Source organism: Macrotis lagotis, chromosome 1 (assembly GCF_037893015.1).
Source record: "Macrotis lagotis isolate mMagLag1 chromosome 1, bilby.v1.9.chrom.fasta, whole genome shotgun sequence".
In the NCBI taxonomy this organism is placed as follows: domain Eukaryota; kingdom Metazoa; phylum Chordata; class Mammalia; order Peramelemorphia; family Peramelidae; genus Macrotis; species Macrotis lagotis.
The window spans coordinates 908,827,828-908,851,096 of NC_133658.1; the positions used below are offsets into that span (position 1 = coordinate 908,827,828).

A 23,269-nucleotide genomic window follows, 5' to 3' on the forward strand; every position below is an offset into this window, starting at 1 on the left:
GGGGAGATCCGGAAAAACTCCACATGGGTAGTGGCATTAGAGGCAGACCTTGAAGGATTTTTGCAGCTCTTTGATGGGTTTTTTGTCCTTCATTCTCTAAGACCATGACAAGCTTGTACATTGGATTTGAGTGAGGAGGGTGGTGGGTTAAGTCACTAGATTCACTTTCCCTCCTGAAGCCATCTGAGTTCAGCTTCCAGATATGAATCAGGATGACTGAAGCTTATCTTGGATGTGAGGCAGTCAGGGTTAAGTGACTTAGCCAAGGTCACACACCCAATAAGTGTCTGAGGTCAGATTTGAACTCAGGTCCTCCTGACTTCAGGGAAGGCACTCCATCCACTGTTCCATCCAGCTAGCTGTACAATGGATAGATCATGAGGTCTGCATTGAGGAGGATCCAAGTTCAAATTCAACCTCAGATACCAACTGTGTGAATCTGGCAGGTCACTTAATCTCTATTTACCTCTTTCCTGAACTGTAACCTCCCAAGCTGATAGTGAGGGTCAAATGAGAGAATAATTATGAAATCACTTAGTAGAGTGCCTGGCACATAGTAGACACCATATAAATGTCTTATAATATGCACCATATAAATTAACACCGTATAAGAGGCAAAGGCAGTGCATTCCAAGCTTGAAGGACTCTACAAAAATCACAAAGAAGGTGCAATGGGATATGGGACAAAATACAAAGCCAGTTTATTTTGATTCTATTTGAAGGGAATAATTGTTTGGAAGTGTAGACTGCAGTCAGTTAGGAAAGGAGTTAAAATGCGTAACAGAGGAGTGTTTATTTGACTCCAGAAGAAATAGGGAGCAGTTTATTGAGCAAAAGAGTACCCTGAACTTTGACAGTATCCACTTTGGTAGTTGTGTAAAGGATTAGGAAGAGGCTTCTAGCAAGGGGAACACTTAGGGGGTGGTTGCACTAGTTCAGGCTATGTGAATAGAGAAGAAGCCAGTTCGTTCAGTGTGACAGCAAGGCAGATTTAGAATGAGAGTCATTAAAGAGGACTATCACCAAAACCCAAAGAGAAAATACTGGAGGAGCAGATAGATAGTCTACAATAGCCAGTGATCAATTCAAGTCAAATATTTAAGCATGTATTAAGCCCAGGTTCTGGGCTAAAAACTGAGGGATACAAAAAGAGACACTGCCCTCAAGGAGCTTACAGTCTAAAGGGGGAGATCACTAGCAAACAAATAAAAAAGCAAGCTACAGAAAGGATATTTGGGAGATAAAAGGGAAAGTACTGAATTTTACCTGGGACTGGAGGAAGAGAGGGAGATCAGTAGGCAGAATGGAGGAGGAAAAGCCTTCAAGGTATGGGGCAGGATGGGGAGGGGGGAGAGAAGGGACAGTGAAAATGCTTGGAGGGGAGAAATAGAGTCTTGTTTTAGGAACAGCCTGTAAGTAGGCCAAGGTCACTAGATAAAAGAGATTGTTTTAGGGAACCTAAGAAGGTTAGAAATGTAGGAGGGAACAGATCAGGAAGAACTTTGAATGCTGAACAGCATTTCCAGGGTGATCTGGAGTCAACAGGAAATCACTAGTTTATTGAGCAGGGTGTGTGTGTGAGAGAGAGATTTTAGAAAAATCACTTTGGTGGATTAATAGAGGACAGACAGGAGTGGGGAGACCAGATCTAAAATAGGCAGGACCCGCCCCCCCAGCAGATATTACAGTAGTCTAGGCATAAAATGATGAGGGTCTGCACCAGAGGGGTGGCAGCATCTGAGGAGAGGGAGATGTATTTGAGAGATGCTTTAAAGACCTTGGCCACATATTGAAAATGGGATTGAGGGGCAGCTAGGTGGCACAGGGGATAGAGCACCAGCCCTGGAGTCAGGAGAATCTGAGTTCAAATTCGGCCTCATACACTTAATAATTACCTAGCTCTATGGCCTTGGGCAAGCCACTTAACCCCACTGCCTTGCAAAAAACATTAAAAAAAAAGAAAAAAGAAAGAAAAGGAAGAAAGAAAATGGAATTGAAAGAGTGAGGAGTTCAAGATGACCCCAAGATTGTGAGCCTGAGGGATGGGAGGGTTTACAGTAACAGGAAGATAGAAAGAAAGGGGGATTTGGGGAAAAGATAAATTCTGTTTTGGATATGCCGAGTTTAAGATGTCTACTGGTCTTCCAGTTTGAGATCTCTGAAAAGGCAGTTGGAAATATGAGATTAGAGGTCAGCAAAGAGCCTGGGTCAGGAAAGGTAAATTTAAGAATCATCAGCATAGAGAGAGCAATGAAATCCAAGGGAGCTGATGAGATTGCAAAGGAAAAGTAATAGAGGGAGAAAAGGACAGATAAAATTGAGGCCATTCACCATCAACTCTACCTTCTCTCCCTCATGCCAGGAATGCTGTCCCTCTGTGTAACTGACCTCCCAGGCTTCCTTTAAATCCCAACTAAAATGACTTTTTTTTTTTTATCAAAAGTCTTTCCCTACCCCTCTTAATTCTAGTACTTTCCCTCTCTTAATTACCTATTAATCCTGTAGGTTTGCTTTGTATTGTATGTTTGCACACTTATCTCCCCCATTAGAATGTAAACTCTTTAAGCACAGGGGGTGTCTACCTCTTTTTTTTTTCTTGGCCTGGTTAGGGTTAGGCACTCAATAAATGTGTATTGAATTTAATTGAACCTGTCTCCAACTATAGTCACGGTAGACTAGGAGAGAAGAACCCTAAGAGAAACCCAAGGTTAGAATGTGAGATCTGCAAGAAAATGCAACAAAGGAGACAAAGAAGTGGTCTAATTGGGGGCAAGAAAATCAGCAGAGGGGTGTTCCAGAAACCTAGAGAGAAGGGAATGAAGCTTAGAGACAGCTGAAGGAACTCATTGAACTTGGCAAGGAAAAGATTCTGACTTGGAGAGAGGAGTGTCAGTGGAAGGATAGGTAAGGTCAGAAGCTGGATTGCAAGGGTATATGAAAAGAGTGAGAAGGAAAAGTAAATACATATTGTAGATGGCCTTTTCAAGTTCAGCTACAAAGGGCAGGATGGAATGGGATTGCTTGACTAGAGGAGTGAAGCTTGGTAAGGAGTAAGGCCAGGGGTGGCTAGGTGGTGAAGTGGATAAAGCACTGGCCCTGGAGTCAGGAGGACCTGGGTTCAAATCTGGTCTCAGACACTTAATAATGACCTAGCTATGTGGTCTTGGCCAAGCCACTTAACCCCGCTTCTCTTGAAAAAAAAAAAAAGCTATCTAGAAGGAGTAAGGCCACTTCATCATGTGAGAAGGCATCTAAGTAATGAGAGATGAGGAAAAGGAGAGAAGGTGGAATTCATGGTGAGTGGCCTCAATTTTATCGGTAAAAAGTTTTCAGCTGAAGGGAGGGGGAAAGGGGTCATAGGAGGTTGGAAGAGAGATGAGGTTTGGAACAGCCTGGTGGGGCAGGGTGCTGTTAGAGAGAGACTGTTGAATTGGAAGATTAAAGGGTCACTGGGATGAATTTAATAAGGTGACTGGAGCAATTCCAATTCTTGTATTTAGGTTCAAAAAATCAAGGACCCAAGTCTAAGCTGGGGGTGCCTCGCTGAGTTCATGTGAAAAGAAAGGTGGCATGTTCAGGAAAAGGAAGTGATGGTCCCCAGGTCATATGCTATGGGGAAACTAAGGTATCTTGGCCATACAGACATACATGATCATCTACTGAAAGACCTGGAGCTATTTATCCAGGAAAAGAAAAGGTCTTTATCAGTCCTATAAGAATTTTCGATTTGTTGGGGATGGACCCTCAGCAGAGCAAGCAGAAATGAGGTGGGGGAATTCAGGTGAATGTCAGGGAAAGCTTCTCAAGCTGTGAAGAAGGGTTTCTCCACCTTCTGCGTTTGGCAGTCTGGTGGATCCGTAGGTGAGAAGGTGACCTGCGCACGGCTCTGAGCCCAAGAAGCTGCGGCTGTCCCCGGGAGAGCTCGGGTGTGATCCTCTGCCACCTATGGCGGCCGACCTGACCTCGGGGGGCAGCGGCTGGTCCCTGGGTCAGCCCCCTCAGGCAACCCGATAAAAACCTAATGCATCCACGCAGCCGTGACCACAGAGCTCCGGGACAATCTTCTTCCTTGGGCCACCCCACGACTGGCATGATCAGGGCGGGACAGACCCGCATCCTTACAATCTGGCCTTGGCCTAGCTCAACGCACAGGCACGGGCGATTCCAAAGAAACAGGCGATTCTTGAAATGTTATCAAAACGTTTATTAAAAACGCAACCACTTCACGATCGAGCCCCCCCTGCCACCAAGAGCACCCAGGGTCGCCGCGACAGGGGGGGCGTCTTGGGTGCACGCGGCTCTGGCAGCGAAGGGTGTGGGTCGGGGGACCCCCGGGGCTCCCCCTGCCTCCGCGGCTCACTCCCGACGCCCGCGGCCGCCGCTCAGGAGGGGCCAGCAAGGCTTGCCAGGGCCCCCGAGGTCGGGGGTGCCGGGCCCCCTCGCCGCGGGCCTGACCCGGGCAGGGGCGCCCACGGGGCAGCGCCGAGGCCGCGGGCCCGGGTCGCTCCGCCGCTACTCGGGGGCGGCGGGGCCCAGCACGGCCTCGGCGTCGGCCTGCAGCTCGTCCAGGGCCGCCAGCAGCACGCCGTGGGCCGCCCGGTAGCCCAGGCCGCCCGTGGCCGCGGCGCCGCCCGCCGGCCACAGGAAGGAGAGCGCGCCCAGCGCCGCGCCGCCCGCGGGGCCCTCGCCGGCCCAGCCCCGCAGCCGCGCCTCCACCTCGCCGCGCGCCGCCCCCTGCGTGGCCAGGCGTGAGCGCTCGCGGCCGGCCAGGGCGCCCGGCTCCAGCCCCAGCGCCCGCTCCCGGCGCGCCACGGCGGCCGCCTCCAGCCCCAGCGCGCGCCGGTAGCCGGCCAGCTGGCCGCGCAGCAGCGCCACGTCGCAGGCGTGGCCCAGCCCCGGGGCCGGCGAGGCGGCCGCGGCCACGCTGGCCAGGAGCGCGGCGCGCCAGGCCCCGGCCCGCAGCGCGGCGGCCTTGGCGCGGGCGGCCGGCGCCGAGGCGGGGGGCAGCGCCAGCAGCAGTGCGCTCCCCTGCGCGGGGCCCAGGGCGCGGCGCAGCGCGGCGGCCAGGCCCGGCAGGCCCCCGGGCCGCAGCGGGAAGGCGGGCGGCGCCGCCTCGGCCTCGTCGGCGCGCAGCACCTCCCAGCCCTCCTCCTCCTCCTCCTCCTCGGCCGCGCCGCGCGGCTTGTCCGCGTCCTCCTCGGCCGGCTCCTCGCCTCGGCCGTCCGTCCTGACGAAGAAGAGGGGCGTGGCGGGGCCGCCCCAGGCCCGGCCGCGGGCCACGTCGGCCGGCGTGGGGGGCCCCGGGAGCGCGAGGACCAGGGCGTCGTAGCGCGCGGGCCCGGGCGCGGGGCCGGCGGCGTCGGGCAGCGCCCAGAGCACGACGTTGGGCCGGTCCGGCGCGGGGCAGGGGGTCGGCCCGGCGGCGGGGGGCTCGGGGTCCCGGCCCAGGAGGGCGCCGATGACGGCGGGGGCTTCGGGGCCCACCACGCCCAGGTCCACGCGGGCGCTGCCCAGGCGCTCCAGGCCCGAGCGCAGCCACGTCATGGCGGCCTCCAGGCCCCCCGCCTCGAAGGCCTCGCGCACGGCCTCCAGCTCGGCCCCATCCACGACCTCGAAGCCCTCCTGGGCCGGGGGCAGCAGCCTGCGGGGGGGGGGAGACGGCGGTCAGGGGGGGGCCCGGCGGGCCGCGACCCGCCCCTCACCCCCCCGCCCGGCGGAACACTGCGAGGGGAGCCCGGGGCGGCGGGGGACCCCTCGGAGCGGCGGGGGACCCCCGGGGCGGCGGGGGACCCCCCGGGGCGGGGCCACTTGCCTCTCCAGCGCCGCCCCCCGGTCCTGCAGGGCCTCGCGCAGTCTGGTGAGGTCCGCGCCGCGGGGTCCGGGCCGGCCGAGGACGAAGAGCGGCACCGCCCCCAGCCCCGCCGCGGCCAGGCCGGCCGCCGCCTTCTCCCGGTCCTGCTCCGGCTCCCCGGGGCGCTCCGGGCTCCCGCCGTCGCCGGTCCCGGGGCCCCGGCTCCACACGGCCAGCAGCGGCGCCCCCCGGGCTAAGGCCGCCCTGCCGGCCGCCCCCAGCCCCTCGGGCAGAGCCCCCTCCTCCTCCTCCTCGCCCCCGGCCCGGGGCCCCCAGACCAGCACCAGCATGTCGGCCTCCGCGGCCCAGGGCTCGGGCGCAGCCGGAGGGCAGCTCAGCTCGCCCAGGAAGAGGCCAGGCCCGGCCGGGTAGAGGGCAGGCACGCGGGCTTCTTCGTGCCAGGCCTCGGGAGCCTCGCGGAGGGCGGCGATGAGCTCCGACTTCCCCGAGCCCGGGGGGCCCAGGAATAAGGCGGTGACATCACCCCGCGGGGGCGGCATGGCTGATGCTGTGGATGCAGACAGGAGGAGGGGGTCACCACGCCGTCAGGACCACCTCCATCGCCTCCCTCAGGCGTCCTCAGCCCTCACTCTCTAGAAGCTTCGTATCAGAACTTGGGTCTCCCCATTTCTTCCCCCTCTGCAACCAGCCCGGGGGACTGGAGATCCTCCCAGCCCCTTCTCCCCCCCCCCTTGGGCCTTCCCCCGGGACCTGGGGACCCCCTCTTTCTACACCTTCCTCCTCCCCAGGACCCAGACCTCTATCCAACAGGCCTTGGCACCCCAAGGGCTCAGGACTCACTGTTTTCAATCTTTTCCCCTTCAATTCAGTCCTTGCAGCTTTGCCCCAGGGCCCCAGAGACTGGCACAGCGGGTTGCCCCCCTTCTTTTCTCCCAAGGCCTCCCCAGCTCACTGTCCTCAGCGTTTCAAGCCCCAGCTTCCCACTCTCCGGTCCTCAATCAGCCCACGGAACACCCCAGAATCCAAGAACCCCCCACCCCGTTCAGAAGCCCAGCCAATGAGGCTCCCTCCCCCCCGGACCACCCAGAAGGCACTCCCCGAGCCTGCGTTCTGTCATCAGCCACTTGGCCGCCGGAGTCCTTTGGCCCCCAGGTCAACACCTCTGACCCCCATCTCTGCCTCCTCCCTAAGGGCAGGGCCATGCTGGTGCCCACCCCCCGGCCCTGGGAGGCTGGGCTTCCTCTACCTGGCAGAAGCTCAAGGAGCTTCTTAACCCCGCCCCCCCACCTGACACCCAGGCGTCCTGTCCCCCCACACCCACACGCTCTGCAATGTCCCAGGCCTTCTGACCCTCCCGGGCCCCCCAAACACACACTTGGCAATGGCCCAGCCTTGCTGCCTCCCCTCCCCCACTCAGCAATGGCCCCGGCGTCCTGTCCCCCCACATCCACCGGTTAGCCGTGCCGCAGGCCTGCCGGCCCTCCCGGGCCCCCGAACACTGGGCGATGCCGCGGACGCCCCGCACCCCGCCTCCACACCACCGGCCCCCAGCACGCACAGCTGGCGATGGGCCGGGCGCCCCGCGGCCCTCCATCCCCCCACCTGGCAGGTGAGCCACGCCCTCGTCGTGGCCCCGGGCCCAGGACTCGCAGCAGAGAAGCAGCGGCGCGGTCCGGGGGCGGCCGGCGGGGCGGGGCCGGGGCGGGTGACGTCACGGCTCTGCAAGGCGGCGATGACGTCACCGGAGGGGCTCCCCTGGAGAGGCAGAAGCCGGTGACGCGCCCCAAACAAAGGCGCTCGGGCTTGGCGCGTGCGCAGACGCTGCAGCCGCCCGCCGCTCCCGCCCCCTCCGGAAGGGGAGGGGGCCTCGGCGGGGGCGGGGGAAGGTCACGGATCACGTGGGGGTCAGAAACAAGCGACGCCCTCGGGCGGTCAAAGGTGAGTCGTGGGGTCGGAAGTCAAGACTAAAGCCCATGCAAGTCAAAGGTCAACTTGAGGGAGCAAAGGTCAGGGCGGGGGGGGATGCAGCTCCTTCCTGGGGGCCCTGGGTCTGACCTCATCTTCATCACCCTCCTCACAGCGGCCCCGCCCCCCGGGCAGCCCCAGGGGACTCCCGGCCACTGATGGGGGGCGGGCTCTGGGGCTCCCCCCAGTGACGCCGGGCCCCAGCCCTGTGGGTCTCAGGGTGCCCAGCCGCGGGGGAAGGGGTGAAGGCAGGGGGTCCCCTCCTGGGAGGCCGCCCAGCCCCCCGGACGGCTGACACGGGCGGGGGGTGACAGGAGAACTCGGGCCCACCAAGCCCCCCCAGGACGGGCGCCCCGGGGGGCCCGGCGGGAGCCCCAGGCAGAGGGGGGCCTCCGAGCCCCGCCCCCATCTGTACTGGGCCCCCCACTCCGAGAGAGGAGAGGCCGCTGCCCTTGGAGGCTCGCTGAGCCGGGTCACCCCCCGGGGCTCCTCCAGGTCACTCCCCCCCCCCAGGGGCTCCTCCAGGTCATTCCCCCCAGGGGCTCCTCCAGGTCACTCCCCCCCCCCAGGGGCTCCTCCAGGTCCCCCCCCATCAGGGGCTCCTCCAGGTCACTCCTCCCCCCCGGGGACTTCTCCAGGTCACTCCTCCCCCAGGGGCTCCTCCAGGTCACTCCCCCCCCAGGGCTCCTCCAGGTCACTCCCCCCCCCAGGGGCTCCTCCAGGTCACTCCCCCCCCCAGGGACTCCTCCAGGTCACCCCCCATCAGGGGCTCCTCCAGCTTACTCCCCCCAGGGGCTCTTCCAGGTCCCCCCCAGGGGCTCCTCCAGGTCACTCCTCCCCCCGGGGGCTTCTCCAGGTCACTCCTCCCCCAGGGGCTCCTCTAGGTCCCCCCCCATCAGGGGCTCCTCCAGGTCACTCCTCCCCCCCGGGGGCTTCTCCAGGTCACTCCTCCCCCAGGGGCTCCTCTAGGTCCCCCCCCATCAGGGGCTCCTCCAGGTCACTCCCCCCCCAGGGGCTCCTCCAGGTCACTCCCCCCCCCCCCAGGGCCTCCTCCAGGTCACCCCCCCAGGGGCTCCTCCAGCTTACTCCTCCCCAGGGGCTCTTCCAGGTCCCCCCCAGGGGCTCCTCCAGGTCACTCCTCCCCCCCAGGGGCTTCTCCAGGTCACTCCTCCCCCAGGGGCTCCTCTAGGCCCCCCCCATCAGGGGCTCCTCCAGGTCACCCCCCCAGGGGCTCCTCCAGGTCACTCCTCCCCCAGGGGCTCCTCTAGGTCCCCCCCCATCAGGGGCTCCTCCAGGTCACTCCCCCCAGGGGCTCCTCCAGGTCACTCCCCCCCCAGGGGCTTCTCCAGGTCACTCCTCCCCCAGGGGCTCCTCCAGGTCCCCCCCCCCCCCAGGGCTGCACCACTCGTGCCCCAGGGGGATCACTAGTCAGTAAGGAGTACAAGCTTCTACAGCATCATTCCTGGTCCAGTAGGCTTTCTCAGCTCTGGGAGGAATGGAAGGGGTCCAGGGAGCCTTAGTCCAGGAGAGATTGGGTCCCCCTTCAGACTGGGCCTGCCCCCTGGTACTGGGACCTTCCTCCAGGATAGCCTCGTAGAAGGAGGCCTCTCAGACACCAAATGACTCCAAGTCCTTGTCTGCACTGGACCTGGACCTTCTGGTCCCTCCCCTGTATCAGTTTTTGGATCTCCCTCAGTTTGGGGTGATCATTCCTAGAATGACCTCTACAAATCCCAGTGAATTAAAAACTTCATGTCTAACCTATATTTTCTGTCATTATAGTAACCCTGTATTTTGTCCCACCGGGGACCCAGCCTTGTCCTTCCTGGCTCTCAGGTTATATCACACAGAGGGTTACATTATAGTTCTGTCATCAATATATTTAATTTATTGGGGTTGTTCAGCCGCTTTCCCAGTGTCCAACTCTCTGTCACCCCAGAGAGTTGGGGTTTCCTGACAAAGAGACCAGAGTGATTGACCATTTCCTTCTCTCACTCATTTTTCAGATGATGAAATGGAGACAAACAGGTTCCATGCCTAGCTAGGCAGAATCTGGGGTCACATCTGGACTCAGATCGAGGCACTGTGGAGTCCTCTAGCAGTGTCCGTATCTCTGTAAAGCATTGGCTGAAACTAAGACCTTGAACCAGCTGAAGTGTCTGACTCAGGACAAGCCAGAGAGCTTTCTGGTCCCTTTTACAGATGAGGTCCCTGAGGCTCAGAGTTTCAGTGGCTTGCCCGGCTGGCACATCAGATGACATGGACAATAAATGGAAGAGTGGAAAGAGTCCCAGGCTATGCTGTTTGTTAGGGAGATGACCTGGGACCAGTGTCCTCTGGACCTCAGGTTCTCCATGTATGACATGGGGGGGGGGGGTGGACAATATTTTTTTTTCTTTTTAATTTTTTTAGTATTTTATTTATCCTCAGTTATATGTAAAAACAATTTTTAACAATTTTTAAAGCCTTGAGTTCCAAATTCTCTCCCTCTCTTCCCACCCCCACCCCACAACTCCATTGAGGAAAGCGAGCCAATTTAATACGGGTTATACAAGTAGTCATAGAAAGCATTTTTATATTGGTTGTGTTACAGAAGGTAACAGAGGGGCAGCTAGGTGGCGCAGTGGATAGAGCACCTGCCCTGGAGTCAGGAGTCCCTGAGTTGAAATCTGGCCTCAGACACCTAATAATTTCCTAACTATGTGACTTTGGGCAAATCACTTAACCTCATTGCCTTAAATAAAGATAAAAATAAATTTAAAAAAATAAATAAAAAGTAACATAGACCAAAAACCCCTCCAACTCAATAAAAATAAAGTTATAAAAATTTTGCTGTATTCAGACACCCATCAGTTCTTTCCTGGAGATGGACAACATTTTTCATCAGAAGTTTTTCAGAACTGTCTTGGATCAATTGTATCGCTGAGAATAGTCAAGTCATTCACAGATGATCATCTTACAATAATGCTGTTACTTTGTCCCTAGTACGTTTTACTTTGCATCAGCTCAGGTAAGTCCAGATTTTTCTGAGAGCATCCTGCTCATCATTTCTGTATAGCAGGGCAGCTAAAAGGTGCAGTGGATGGAGCACTGGCCTTGGATTCAGGAGATTTCAAATTCAGCCTCAGACACTTGCCTCTACTAGCTGTGTGACCCTGAGCAAGTTACTTCACCCTGCTTGCCTCCCATCCAGGGCCATCTCCAGTCATCCTGATTCATATCAGGCCACTGGACCCAGATGGTTCTGAAGGAGAAAGTGAGGCTGGGGACAAAGCCCAGAACACCCTCACTGAAATCTGTTTCATGTGCATGTCATGGCATCACCTCCCTGATGTTGTGGTCTTCGAAAATGAAGGCCAAAGAATAAGTATTCCATCATAATTACATACCACAATTTTATTTAGCTGTTCCCCAGTTGATGGGCTTCCCTTCAATTCTCAATTCTTTGCCATCAGAATTAATTCTGTTATAAATATTTTTTGTACAGCTCCTTTGCTTTTTTGTTTTTTATTTCTTTTAAAATATAAATTAGTAATGGTATTGCTAGGTCAAAGTATGCATGGTTTCATAGCCCTTTAAGTGTTGTTCCAAATTGCTTTACAGAATGGTTGAATCAGTTCACAGTTCCACCAACAGTACAATAATATTTCATTTTCCCACATCCCCTCCAATATTTGTTATTTTTCTTTCTGTCCTATTAGTCAATCTGCTAAGTATAAGATAGTAGCTCAGCATTGCATTTCTCCCAGCAATAGTGAGAACATTTTTTCAAACATTGATTACTGCACCATTGGCCAGGAAATGATTTCCCCATGTCCTTTTGTGGATTCTGCTGCTTCAGGAATTGTTTGATGGCATCATTTAAAGGTGTTCAGAGAGGTTTTGGGGAGAGCTCAAGTGAGTCACTGCCATCTTGGCTCCCTCCACCCCAGACATATATCTGGTGTACTGTATTTCTTAAGCCCACCCTGGCCCCTCTCAGCTCCAAAGACCCAATGGCCAGCCCTGGTACCTCTCTCCTGCACAGGCCTCCAGGCCTTCCTCCAGTTCGCCCCTCCCATCTCCCAGGGTCATTAGTTTTGTCACTCCAAGTTTCAAGGTTACTATAAGAAGTAGGAGCACAGAGCTGACTCCCCAGAATGGCTGCTGGGGGCAGGAGGAAGGCCCCCTTCACTTTTTGGCCCTTATCCTTGCCCCTGTCATGGGTATGTTGAGATTGCTGGCTTTTAGCCAACCACAACCCTGCGTGGTGGCCTACCATCTGCTCTGGCCACCAGCCCGAATCCTGTTCTTTCTGCCAGCACTGAGAGCAGGAAAAAATATGACAGAATGTAATGTTATGTAGCTATGTGTTAAGCTGTGCCTGCTAGAAAGGCCATGTACCCAGGTAAGGAAGGGAGAGAGCCAAGTTAGCAAAGTTAGGCAAAATGAAGTCATCCCAGAATCATGCCCAGTTTTATCAGCAGTTAAAAGATGCTGGGATCCCTGGGAAGCTGGTGGAGAGTCACAAAGCCTCCTCCCTAGCTCCTTCCCTGCTGTCCACAAACTCTCTCAGCTCAGTTCTACCCCAATATTACAAATGTTTCCCTTGATCCCACCGATTCCTTAGACTACCCAAGGCTGCTTCTCCTTTTCCCAGACAAACACTTTGAAAAACTGTCTATATGTCACTTCCCAGTTTCTCCTGGCTCCCTGGGTTTCTGGCCCCTCCCCTTCCCCTCATCTCCCTCAGACAAAGTGGTCTCCTTCAAGTTCACCAATGGGCTTTCTTGACTTCTTGGCAGCTTCTGATCCTTCTAACCAGCCCATCTTCCTCCCATGCTGATTGTGACATTGATCTCTCTGGGTTCCCCTTCCCGCTGTTTGCAGCATTATCATCCATCTTGTGCCCCAGAAGGATGGGCACACTGTTAAGTATCCAGCCCCCTTCTCTCCTCTAAGCAGCAGCCCTCTGTTATCACTCAAGAATCTGTAGGCATCTCATACTTGGTGTGTTCCAAACACTACCTCTCCTCCAATTTCCTAATTCTGCTGAAGGCTCCGACCATCCTCCTGTCACCCTAGTTTTTACCCTGGATGTCATATCCAACTCCTCTCATTCCCTTAGGCTCCATACTTAATCAACTGCCTAGTCTTCTCAGTTCTGCTCCTTCCCCTCCAATGTGTGCACCAGTCCCTTCCTTCTTCTCATGTGGCTGCCTCTGACCTCCACCACTTTAAGAGGCTTCCCAGCTTTCCATCCACCCCTCCCATAGCTACCAAAATGATCTGGCCACGGGACAGCTACAGCCATATGCTCTCAGGGGCATCCTACTGCTTCAAGGATAAAGGGCAAACTCCGCATTTCAAGGGCTCCACAAAACAGCTCCTGCCTACCCTTCCCAATGCCCTCCACTCAGGTAAGGAAGAACCAGCTGTTTCAAGAACTTAGCCACCTACTTCCCACTTTTCTGGACTTGCAGAAGTGCCCTGGGGCCTGTGATTGGAAAGCCTCCTCCCTTCATCCTCATACTCACACCAATCCACTGAAATGGTCCAGAGCAATTATGGGATTGTTACTACCTGTGGAAGAACTATTTCAATTGATTTAATACTCAGTCTTTTTCTCTTTGTACATGCTTCCTGACTTCATCAGCACTTGACTCAGAAGACCCCTCCCTCCTCCTGAAACTTTCTCCACCCTGGATTCTTTTCTTCCTGGTACCCCTCCTCCCTGTCTGACCTCCCTTTTTCTGGCTCCTTTGCTGACTCATCATGGAAGCCCCATGCTCAGGCCCCTAATCCTGGGTGTATCCCAGGGTTCTTTCCTGTCCTCCTCTCTCTCTCTCTCTCTCTCTCTTTTTTTTAGGTTTTTGCAAGGCAATTGGGGTTAAGTGGCTTGCCTAAGGCCACACAGCTAGGTAATTATTAAGTGTCTGAGGCCGGATTTGAACTCAGGGACTTCTGACTCTAGGGCTGGTGCTCTATCCACTGCGCCACCTAGCCGCCCCCATCCTCCTCTCTTGACCATGATCATCTTTATGAAGGTGATTCACAGATTGACACCGCTCTCATCACTCCCCTAAGCTGTAACCCAGTCTCACCAGCTATCTGCCAGGCATTTCCAGACAGGCATCCTTCAAGCATCTCAAATGGAGCTTGTTCAAAGCAGGTCTCCTTCATCCATCTTAAACTTGACCTTCTGGATCTCTCTCTCTCTATATGGAGGGCTCCTGCCCTTGCAGTCACACCTATTTCCATGCTGCAGCCTTCCCTTGCCCTTATTCCCCATTCTCTTCACTCTTAGCCGCTCTCTCCTAGACCAAGTACTCATGACTTCTTGCCTGGACTATTACAATGGCCTCCTCATGGGCCTCCCTCCCATCAGTCTCTCCAATGCTTCTTCTAAATAGCTGAAAAAAGATTTTCCTCAAACCCACACTATGATTCTGTTCCTCTGCTCTCAGGAAGCCTCCAGTATTGAAGAGAAAGTGCAGTTTCCTCCATTCCTCTAAAGCCTCTGGGGTCTGACCCCAAATTCTCAACCAGATCCATCTGTTTTGTCCCTCCCCGCCAGGTACTCACCACTCGACTCAGTTTGACTTATGGGCTGTATCCAAAGTGTGATGTCTCTTCTTCCTGCCTAGAATACTCACATCTCCATTCTCCCATATGCCTCCTAGCCGAACTGATGCCTTCCATGAGACTATTCTTGATTTCCCCTCCATGTTGGGGTGCTTCTCCCCAAAATCACTTCACATTCACTTATCTGCATATGTCATGTCCCCTCAGGAAAATGCAGCCTTGAAGGCTGGACATGTTGGCAGGATCCACCCCCTCATAGGGTCTTCATAAATCCTGACTGAATGAGATGGGATCTCTCTCGCAATCCATGTCTTCTTTCAAGCCTTAGCTAAGGTGCCACTAGGCAGCTAGGTGGCACAGTGAATAGAACGTTGGCCTTGGAGTCAGGAGACCTGAGTATGAAACCAGTCTTAGACACTTGACTCTAGCTATGTGACCTTGGCTAAGTCCCTTCAGCCTAACTGCCTTGCATCCAGGACCATCTCCAGTCATCTTGGCCATTGGACCTAGATGGCTCTGCAGGAGAAAATGAGGCTGGTGGCTTAACACAGCCCTCCCCTCACTCAAATACATTTCATGTGCTTGTCATGACATCACCTCCCCGATGTCAGGGTCTTCTTTGAGAGCAAAGGACAAACATCATCAAGGTGCCACCTCCTCCATGAAGATTTTCCTGGATTCCTTCCTTCCTCCCATCGTTAGTGCTCTGTGGGTTTTCCTTCTAATATTCTTAATATGTGTTGTGTGAAGGTGGGGACGATGGTCCTTGTTTTGGGGCCCATTTCTGTGCTTTGTTGGAAATCCAGATGCTTCTGCCTTAAAATGAAGTGGCTGACTAGTCTGTAAGGTAGCTGTGTAACAATAATACCTGTAAGGTAAGGGTGACCTGTCTGAGGGAACAGGAAGGAGCCCCGGCCTAGTCACTCACCCTCCCATTTCTCTTAGCCACAACCCAGGAGGTGTTAGGAGCCCCAGGAGGTCACCATGCCATTCCGACAGAAGGCTTCCCGATTGTCTCACAGGGAGCCAGACTTGGAGGTCAGGTCACAAAGCTTTGTACCAAAGGCCTGGGGATGGGGGATTCTTGGCAAAGTCACCGAAGTGGTTTTTCCATTTTCTTCTCGAGTGGATTAAGGCAAACAGAGGCTAGGTGACTTGTCCAGTCACATAGTGTCTGAAGCCAGATTTAAATGCAGGCCTTCCTGACTCTTCGAGCCAATATTCTATCCACTGAGCCACCCAACTGCCTCCAAGAATAATATCATGATACTAATAGCTATGAATAAAATCATAGCTGTCATTTATCCACACCTCCCTTGATAATGAGAACTCTTGATGAATAGAGAAGCAGAATGTTTTGTCCAAATTTGCCTGAAGCTGGATGAATAAACACTTGGCATCATCTTTCCACAGTTTAGCTTATGATGATCGGGGAGAGATGGGGGTGGGGGAAGAGAGAAAGACAGGATTTGGTGACCAGAGATGGAGGCAACAATGATGATGATGATGTTTGTCCTTTGATCTCAAAGAAGATTATGCCTTAGGGAGGTGATGGATGCCCTGATAAGCACATGAACTGGATTTGAGTGAGGGGGGCTGTGCTGTCACCAGCCTCATTTTCTCCTCTGGAGCTATTTGGGTCCGGTGACAAGATACGAATAAGGATGGCTGGATATGGCCCTGGATGTGAGACAGTCAGGGTCAAGTGATCTGCCCAAGATCACACAGCTAGTAAGTGTCAAGTGTCTGGGGGGTCAAAGTTGAACTCAGGTCCTCCTGACTTCAAGGCTGGCACTCTACCTATTATGCCATTTAGCTACCCAAGTGGAGAAGGGTTCCATGTGAACCACAGTTGAATATGGGTCAGTTGGTCCTGAGAGATAGGTGAGAGTCAGCAACAATACAAGAATGGGGAAAGTAATGAGGGGTCAGGGCAGCCTAGTCTTGTGCAGATTCAGTGATTGAGAAGGAAGAGGGAGAGGAGAGAGGCTCCCAGAAGAGGGAGTCAGCAGCGAACAGGAAAAAAGACTTCTGGGTTGGAGGAGCCTGGTCCAAAGACCACTTGGAAGACCTTGGGCAAGCCACAATCATCCTAGGGTCGGCTCCTTGTCTGTAAAGTTTGGGGTTTGGACCAGAGGACTGTCCTATAACATAGTTATGATTTGGAAGCCCAAGGCCCAGGGCTGAATCTCTCACATGGATAATGACTAACCCTGGAGGTGGGAAACTGCTGTCAAGGGCTTTGGAACTCAAGTAGGACCAAAGCTCCAATTCATGTCCTCTAAGAGAAGTGGGAGGGAAAAGAAATAAAGACTCAAAGAGAAGAACAAAGGAGGCATAGAAGTATATGGTGAGCAGGCATGGGGGAGAGGAAAGAAGGGGGTGCAAGGGGTGGAGGCTAAAGGCCTGTGGAAGGTAGTCATAATGATGCCCTTCCCTGGATGCCCTCTAGCATCATCAGAGAGCAGATGGTCTCAGAGCTCTTCTATGGCTGAGATGTACTGATGTATAACCTGCATACATGGATATGTGTGTTAGCAGGAAAGGTCTGGAAAATTCCAGTCTGAGTCACCCTGATGACGTGACCGCCTCCATACACCCGAGGGTCCTCCATTGTAAAGGACCCTTTCTGCCTTAGAGGCCTGCAGTCAATGAACCAATCATGAGTTATGATGCACCTACTCATTGCCAGGCCCTGTGGTGTTAGGGGTTGCTAACAGAGGCAAAACACAGTGTCTGCCCTCAGGGAGCTTACAATCTAATGGGAGAGAATATGCAAAGAAATATATACAAAGCAAATTACATATAGGATAAAGAGGAAATAATGAGCAGAGGGAAGGCATTAGAAGTAGGAGAGATTGAAGGGGGCTTCCTGCAGAAGGTGGGATTTGAGTTGGGAATGAAAGGAAGCAAGGGAGGTAAGCAGGTGGACAGAGAGGAAAAGCATCTCAGGTAAGGAAGATGTCCAGAGGAAGCTATCTGGAGCCAAGAGATAGAGGATCTCCTTCATGCATCAGCCAGGAGTCTAGTGTCGTGGATCAAAGAGTATGTGTATGGGGAAATGAGGTGTAAGAGGGCTGGAAAGGTAGAAGAGGCAGGTGAGAAGGGCTTTTGATTGTCAGAGCATTCTACATTTGCTCCTGGCATTGAGATTGTGTGTGTGTGTGTGTGTGTGTGTGTGTGACATGATCAGTTATACATTTTAAGAATATCATTTTAGTGAACTGGAGGGACTTGAGACAGGCAGACCCATCAGCAGTTACAGCCAACAGTCCAGGCGTGAGGTGGTGAGAACCTGCACCAGGGTGCAAGGGGCAGAGGGGGGAGAAGTACGGCAACATCAGATGAGAACAAAAGACAGGCGCAGCTAGGTGGTACAGTGGATAGAGCACCAAACCTGGAATCAGGAAGACCTGAGTTCAAATGTGACCTCATACACTTAATAATGGCTTAGCTGTGTGACCTTGGGTAAGTCACTCTTAAACTGCCTTGCCTTAAATAAAGAATAAAAAAAAAAAACCAGGACATAAGAGAAGTTATAAAGCTGACATCAGCTACTGCTTGGTCCTATCTGATTCTCTGTACTAGAGAGGTCTGCCATTTCCTTCTCCAGCTCACTTCCTCCAGATGAGGAACTCGGGCAACAGGGTGAAGTGACTTGCCCAGGATCACACAGATAGGAAGTACCCTAGAGTGAGGACTGAAAAAAGGCCACTGGATTTGGCAACGAAGCGATCATTGGTCACTTTGGCAAGAACAGTTTAGGATCCAGCTTCTGACCTTGTCATTCCACCAAAACTGTTCTCGCCAAAGTGACCAATAATCGCTTAGTTGTCAAATCCAGTGGCCTTTTTAGATAACGTGGAGGGACTTTGTCAAAGTGCTGTAAAAATGGAGCCAATTATGAAGTTCTGCACTAGATTGTAAGCTTCTCAAGATCAGGAACTATCTTTCCCTTTTCATATTTGCATCCCTGGTCCTTATTCCAGTGATTGGCATACAGGAGGCACTGAATTGCTGTTGTTTGCCCTTTATTTTCCAAGAGGGCCAATGACATCACAAAGTGATGTCTTGATTGTGTGTGAACTGGATTGAAATGAGGCAGAGCCGCACAAAGTCCCAGTCCCATTCTCTCTTCCAATATCATCCAAGTCCCCTGGCAGGACAAAAGTCAAGATGACCGGGGAATGGTCCAGAATGTAGTGCACGACCTTGGTATCTTCAGTGTCTAAGCAAGCTCTAAGTGATCCTTCTTGGGGTCAAATTGGAACCAATTGTTCTCATCTGCCCATGTCTCAAGGTAGACATCCCCCTAACTCACCAATGGCTTTGAGGCCAGTAAGGAACTGTCAACCTGGTTTGGTCAGTCTGCCTAGATGGCTTGTCAAGGTGTGGTCACTTCGAATGCTGCAGCTTCTTGGAGCCTCAGGTGAGAGTTGGGTGACAAGTGCACCCCCAAGTGGGGAAGTATCCCTAATGAGGACTTGGCATATCCTCATACCAGAGGTGAGCATTCTATATGTATATCACATGTATATATTAGATGACCTGACAGGGCCCAAAGGTTTATAGAACTCCTGATTATTCTCTATGCTTAATAAATGTTAACTGGCTTGCTAACGATGTTCAGTTCTGGATTCTCTCATAATGATCTTGTGACAGCATATATAAAACTTTTTCAACTTTCTCTAGAAATATTAAGAAATGCTATTTTTCACTGAAGTCGTTCTTCAGAAAGGTGGGTATGGCAGACCAGGATAAAAGGAAAGAGAATCTTTAGTGACCAAGTTATAGGAAATAAGGAGGAATGTAATGGAATTATCTCCCATCCCTACCCCACACCAAGGACCTATTAGAATGGTACCCATCTAAGGTCACACCTTCCATGCCCTCAAGGGATCCGACTTTGTTCTATCCTAAAGGAAGTAGCCTCTACTATTTAAACAGAGGGACTCTGTTCCTTTTCTTCTTTAATGTGTATTCTGGATATAGGTGTATGGGAAAAACCTCAATGATTTCTCTAGCTTCTAGAACAGAGGTCCCAAGTAAGGAAGGTGTTAGAGATGTGGCTGCTTGATTCTGGTTTATTAATGTAGGCTTTCTTTTCCCTGCTCAGGATTCCCATAAATGTAATCTGAAATTGTTTGGAGGGTAAAGTCATGTCAGAGGTGATGGGGGGGATGTTTGATTCCAGTTTCTTTCCAAGTTAGAAATGACTATGGTGTTCCTCTTAAACAGAATTGCTCCTGGCAGACTTGAGACAAATTACTAAGTTGTCGTATTATCTATCTTCAATAAAATGACTCCTAGGTCAACATTTCTGGCTCTTACCCAAGTCTCTGACCACAACTGGACATTTCAAAGTATACATGCCATAGACATCACAAACTTGACTGTCTGAAAGACAGCCCATTTTCTGGTGGCCCAAGTCCTCCCTGCTTTGAATACCCTTCCTGTCACTATCCTTTTAATCATGTGAGTTCACATGTTCAATTACCCTCAAGTGATTTTCCTCCCCCCCCATCTTATTAGTCACAGCCTCAGTCTCTCACATTTTCTCCACTTAAGAGCCCCCCCCCCCAATCCTCCACATCCTGTTCCATTCCATTGTATTTGAATCTAGGAAGGCGAGTCTTACCGACTCCAAGGCCAGCACCAGCTGCCCATTATAACTATTACACCATCCCAATTCTCTGGAATGCCTCACACAGAACATTTATTTAATAAATGCTTTCTGAGTGGTGATACTAAGAGTCTAATAATTTAAGACCTTTGGCTTCTATGTCTAAGACATGGGCTCAAGCTCTGACCTTTTGTCAAGGTACTATTCTATCTGAACTTCTCATATGTAAAATGGGGTGAAGGGTGTCAGACTGGATGACCTCCACTTTCAGTTCCAGATGTTATCACTGTAAGAAGATGAAAGGCCCAAGAGTCCATGACTGCCAAATGAAACAAACACAATTCTAAAATGCTATGTCTCTTGATTCAAGATTCAGTCTATGGCCCTGAGATTCTTGAACTCTGTGAAGGGACACGGGAGACCAAAAGCTGAGGGTCACATGTGCACAGACACCATCACACAGAGAAATCTGGCTTTATTTAAACCCTAACACAGCTACTGTCCAGAAGACAAAGACTTGGTTGACGGCTCCACATTCCCCTTGATCCCTTCTCTTAGCCCTGCACCCCCCCCCCCCCAGGACAGGACAGCCTCACACCTCCCCTCGGGCATGCAGCATGAAGTGGCCGTGCAGCTCCCCAAGGTCGTCGAATGAATCCTCACACTCTGTGCAGTGGTAAGCACCCCCCTCATCCCCAGGGGGCCCATCACCTCCAGTGGAGGTGGCCCCTTCGTCCTCATCGTCTTCTTCATCCTCCTCCTCACCCACCTGACGCTGAGCAGCGGTGCGGGCAGGGGGCGTCGCCTGGGGGGCGGCTGGGCGGCAGAGCCGACACGGTGGGCCCCCAGGGGCCGCGGCACCCTCCCCCGGGGGTGGACGACCGCACAGGGCACAGGGCTGGGGTGGGGGCCCCGGGGGCGGGGCAGCCCGAGGGGCCCTCCGAGAGGGTGCCCCTCGCCCCCCACCTAGACGCTGCTTCACCTTGTAGCCAGGATCATATTCTGGATCATCTGTTGTTTCCTCCTCCTCCTCCTCCTCTTCTTCATCTTCATCTGAGTCGGGCTCTGAGAGGGTATAGTCCGAATCAGAGGGGTGCTCGGGGCCTGCCAAGAGAGGGGGAGTTCAAGAGCGGCCAAGAGAGCTGGGGCTCCGCCGGGGGTGGGTGAGGCTGCTTCCCACGGAGCCCACCCTGGCTCCGTGTGTGTCTGCATGTGAGTGTGTGTCTGTGTACCTGCGTGAGGGTCCACGCGCGTGTGTGCACCCCGCACCGGGGTGGCAGGGGGTCTGGCTGCAGAAGGCCCCTTTCAGCACCTCACCTGGGGACAGCTCCTCCTCATCCTCCTCCAAGCTGGCATAGCCCCCCGTCTCGGCAGTCTCCCGGGTCTCGGTCATGGCCAGGGGAGGGGGTCAGGAGGGGTGTCCAGCGGTGACAGCAGCGGCGAGATGGGGTCCCCCCCGCCAGCTTCCACAGCAGGGCCTCTTCTGTCCAGCGGCCCCTGGACACTGAGCGGGGACAGCGGGAGAGACGGGATCAGGGGCAGGCGGTGGCCTGCCTGGGGGGGGGAGCCCCTTTACAGAGGCCCGGGGGCCCCTCCTGAGGAGGCAGGCGGGGGGGGCGCTGGGGGGCTCAGCCGCCTCCCTCCCCGGGCAGGGGCCGCCTTTGCCCCATTTTTGCTTTATCAATGTTTATTGATCCAGTGAGGCGGGCTGGCCTGGCCGGCTCCAGCCCGGGCCCAGGCCTCCAGGGCGGGGTGGGGGAGCCGGACCGGGCGCAGCCCCACAATGCACCGGGGCAGGTTCCCAGCGCGCGCAGGCGCGGTGGGGCCCCTCCCGGGAGGCACCGCGGCGCGGGCGCGTGTGCGGGCTCGGCCGGGTCCAGCGTCCACACAAAGCGGGGCGGCGTCGCCCCTTCCCACTATTCACCGGGGCACCGCTGCCTGGCTCCCAGGATGCACCGGGGCACCGCGGCTCGGCTCCCAGCACGCACCGGGGCAGAGGGCCCCTTTTCCCACTAGGCATGGGGCCGGTGGCCGTGGGCTCCCAGAATGCCCCGGGGCGGCCCCTCTCCGCCACCGCGCCCCGGCGTGCCCTGGGACAATGAGCCCGGGTCGCCGCCATGCTCCAGGCCGGCGGGAGGGGCGGGGCCGGCGGGAGGGCGCGCGGAATTGGCCCCGCGGGCTCCCGACATGCCCCGCGCGAGCGCGCGCCCCGCCCCTCCCCTCCCCCGGGCACTCACCACCGCTGGCGACCTCGCTCCGCTCGCTCCGGTCGGCGGCGGCAGCACGCAGGGGCCCGGCGCCTGCGCAGAGCCCGCTTCGACGGCGACGGCCGCGGCGGCGGGCGGGGGGCGACGCGGAGCGGCGGGCAGGCGGGCCCTAGGGCGCCTGCGCAGTGGGCCGGACCATCCCGGGCCCGGGCACGGGGGAGGAGCGGCGGCGGGAGCGCTCCGTGGGAGACCCCCCCCCGAGGGTCCCGCCTCCCCCCGCTCTTCCTGAGCTTGGTAGAACCGGGGCGGGGCCGCCCAGGCGGCGAGTCCCCGCCGCCCTCCCCCCGCCTCACTGTAGAGTGGTGCGGTCCGGCCAGTGTCCGGCCCGGCCGCGGCCCCCGGGGCCCGCGGGGGTCGGGCGGTGCCGCGTGTCCCGGCGCGCGGCCACGCGGGGCGCAGCGATTTGCATTTCGGCCCCGCAGAGCCCGGGTGGGGGGGAGGTCTGTGGCCCGGGCCAGGGCGCATGCGCAGGAAGACGTCAGCGTGGGGGAGGGGCGGAGCATCTGCCCCCCCCCCCCCGGGCCACCTCCCTCCAGAGGCCCCAGTCCCAGGCTCGCTGGCGGTCCCCCCCCCAATTCCGCCGTCAGCCCCCCTCCCCTTCCCCCTGCTCCATCTGGCCCCCGGCTTCGCCCCTCCTCCCAGCAGCCCCCCGGCTGCGCCCCCATCTCTGCTTCTGTCCCCACACCCCTCCTTCCGCTCTTCCAGGGGCGCATCCTTGGGGCCCCCCAGACAGACGACTGAGCAGGCTCTTAATCTCTCCTTAGTTTAATGGTGGTTAGTGGGGCTGCCACCCCCTCCGTACCCCCCTCCCCCCCGTACAAAACGTGTTTTTACAAGAAAAAGGCCTGGAATGGGGGGTGGATCATGGTGGTGGTGGTGGGGGGTGAAATCTGATTTTTTTTTAATACAGATTTTTCATTTTTTTAATATATTATATATAAAACCACAGAGACGCACACGTGGACCCTGGGCCCCTCCCCCCCGAGGCCTGGAGAAGGAGAGAAGGGATGGAGTGGTGGGGGAGAGCCCTGTGGGAGA

At 55.2% G+C, this 23,269-nt stretch overlaps 2 protein-coding genes across 3 annotated transcripts; both read right to left on the reverse strand.

Moving 5' to 3' along the window:
• Nucleotides 1-2,776: 2,776 nt before the first annotated feature.
• On the reverse strand, nt 2,777-7,647 carry IRGQ (immunity related GTPase Q). Of its 2 annotated transcripts, none has more exons than XM_074219432.1 (3): nt 7,415-7,647; nt 5,813-6,359; nt 2,777-5,641 (listed from the first exon to the last, which is right to left on the reverse strand). In XM_074219432.1, the coding sequence occupies exons 2-3, from the start codon at nt 6,349-6,351 to the stop codon at nt 4,513-4,515; spliced, it is 1,668 nt and encodes a 555-aa protein (XP_074075533.1). In that variant the 5' UTR covers nt 6,352-6,359; nt 7,415-7,647; the 3' UTR covers nt 2,777-4,512. The 2 variants fall into 2 exon arrangements, with proteins under 2 accessions (XP_074075533.1, XP_074075534.1); XM_074219433.1 differs by lacking the exon at nt 7,415-7,647 and adding an exon at nt 6,653-7,057.
• Nucleotides 7,648-20,394: 12,747 nt separating this feature from the next.
• On the reverse strand, nt 20,395-22,609 carry ZNF428 (zinc finger protein 428). The gene is made up of 3 exons (XM_074219436.1): nt 22,202-22,609; nt 21,282-21,468; nt 20,395-21,068 (listed from the first exon to the last, which is right to left on the reverse strand). The coding sequence occupies exons 2-3, from the start codon at nt 21,355-21,357 to the stop codon at nt 20,557-20,559; spliced, it is 588 nt and encodes a 195-aa protein (XP_074075537.1). The 5' UTR covers nt 21,358-21,468; nt 22,202-22,609; the 3' UTR covers nt 20,395-20,556.
• Between the last annotated feature and the right edge of the window lie 660 nt (nt 22,610-23,269).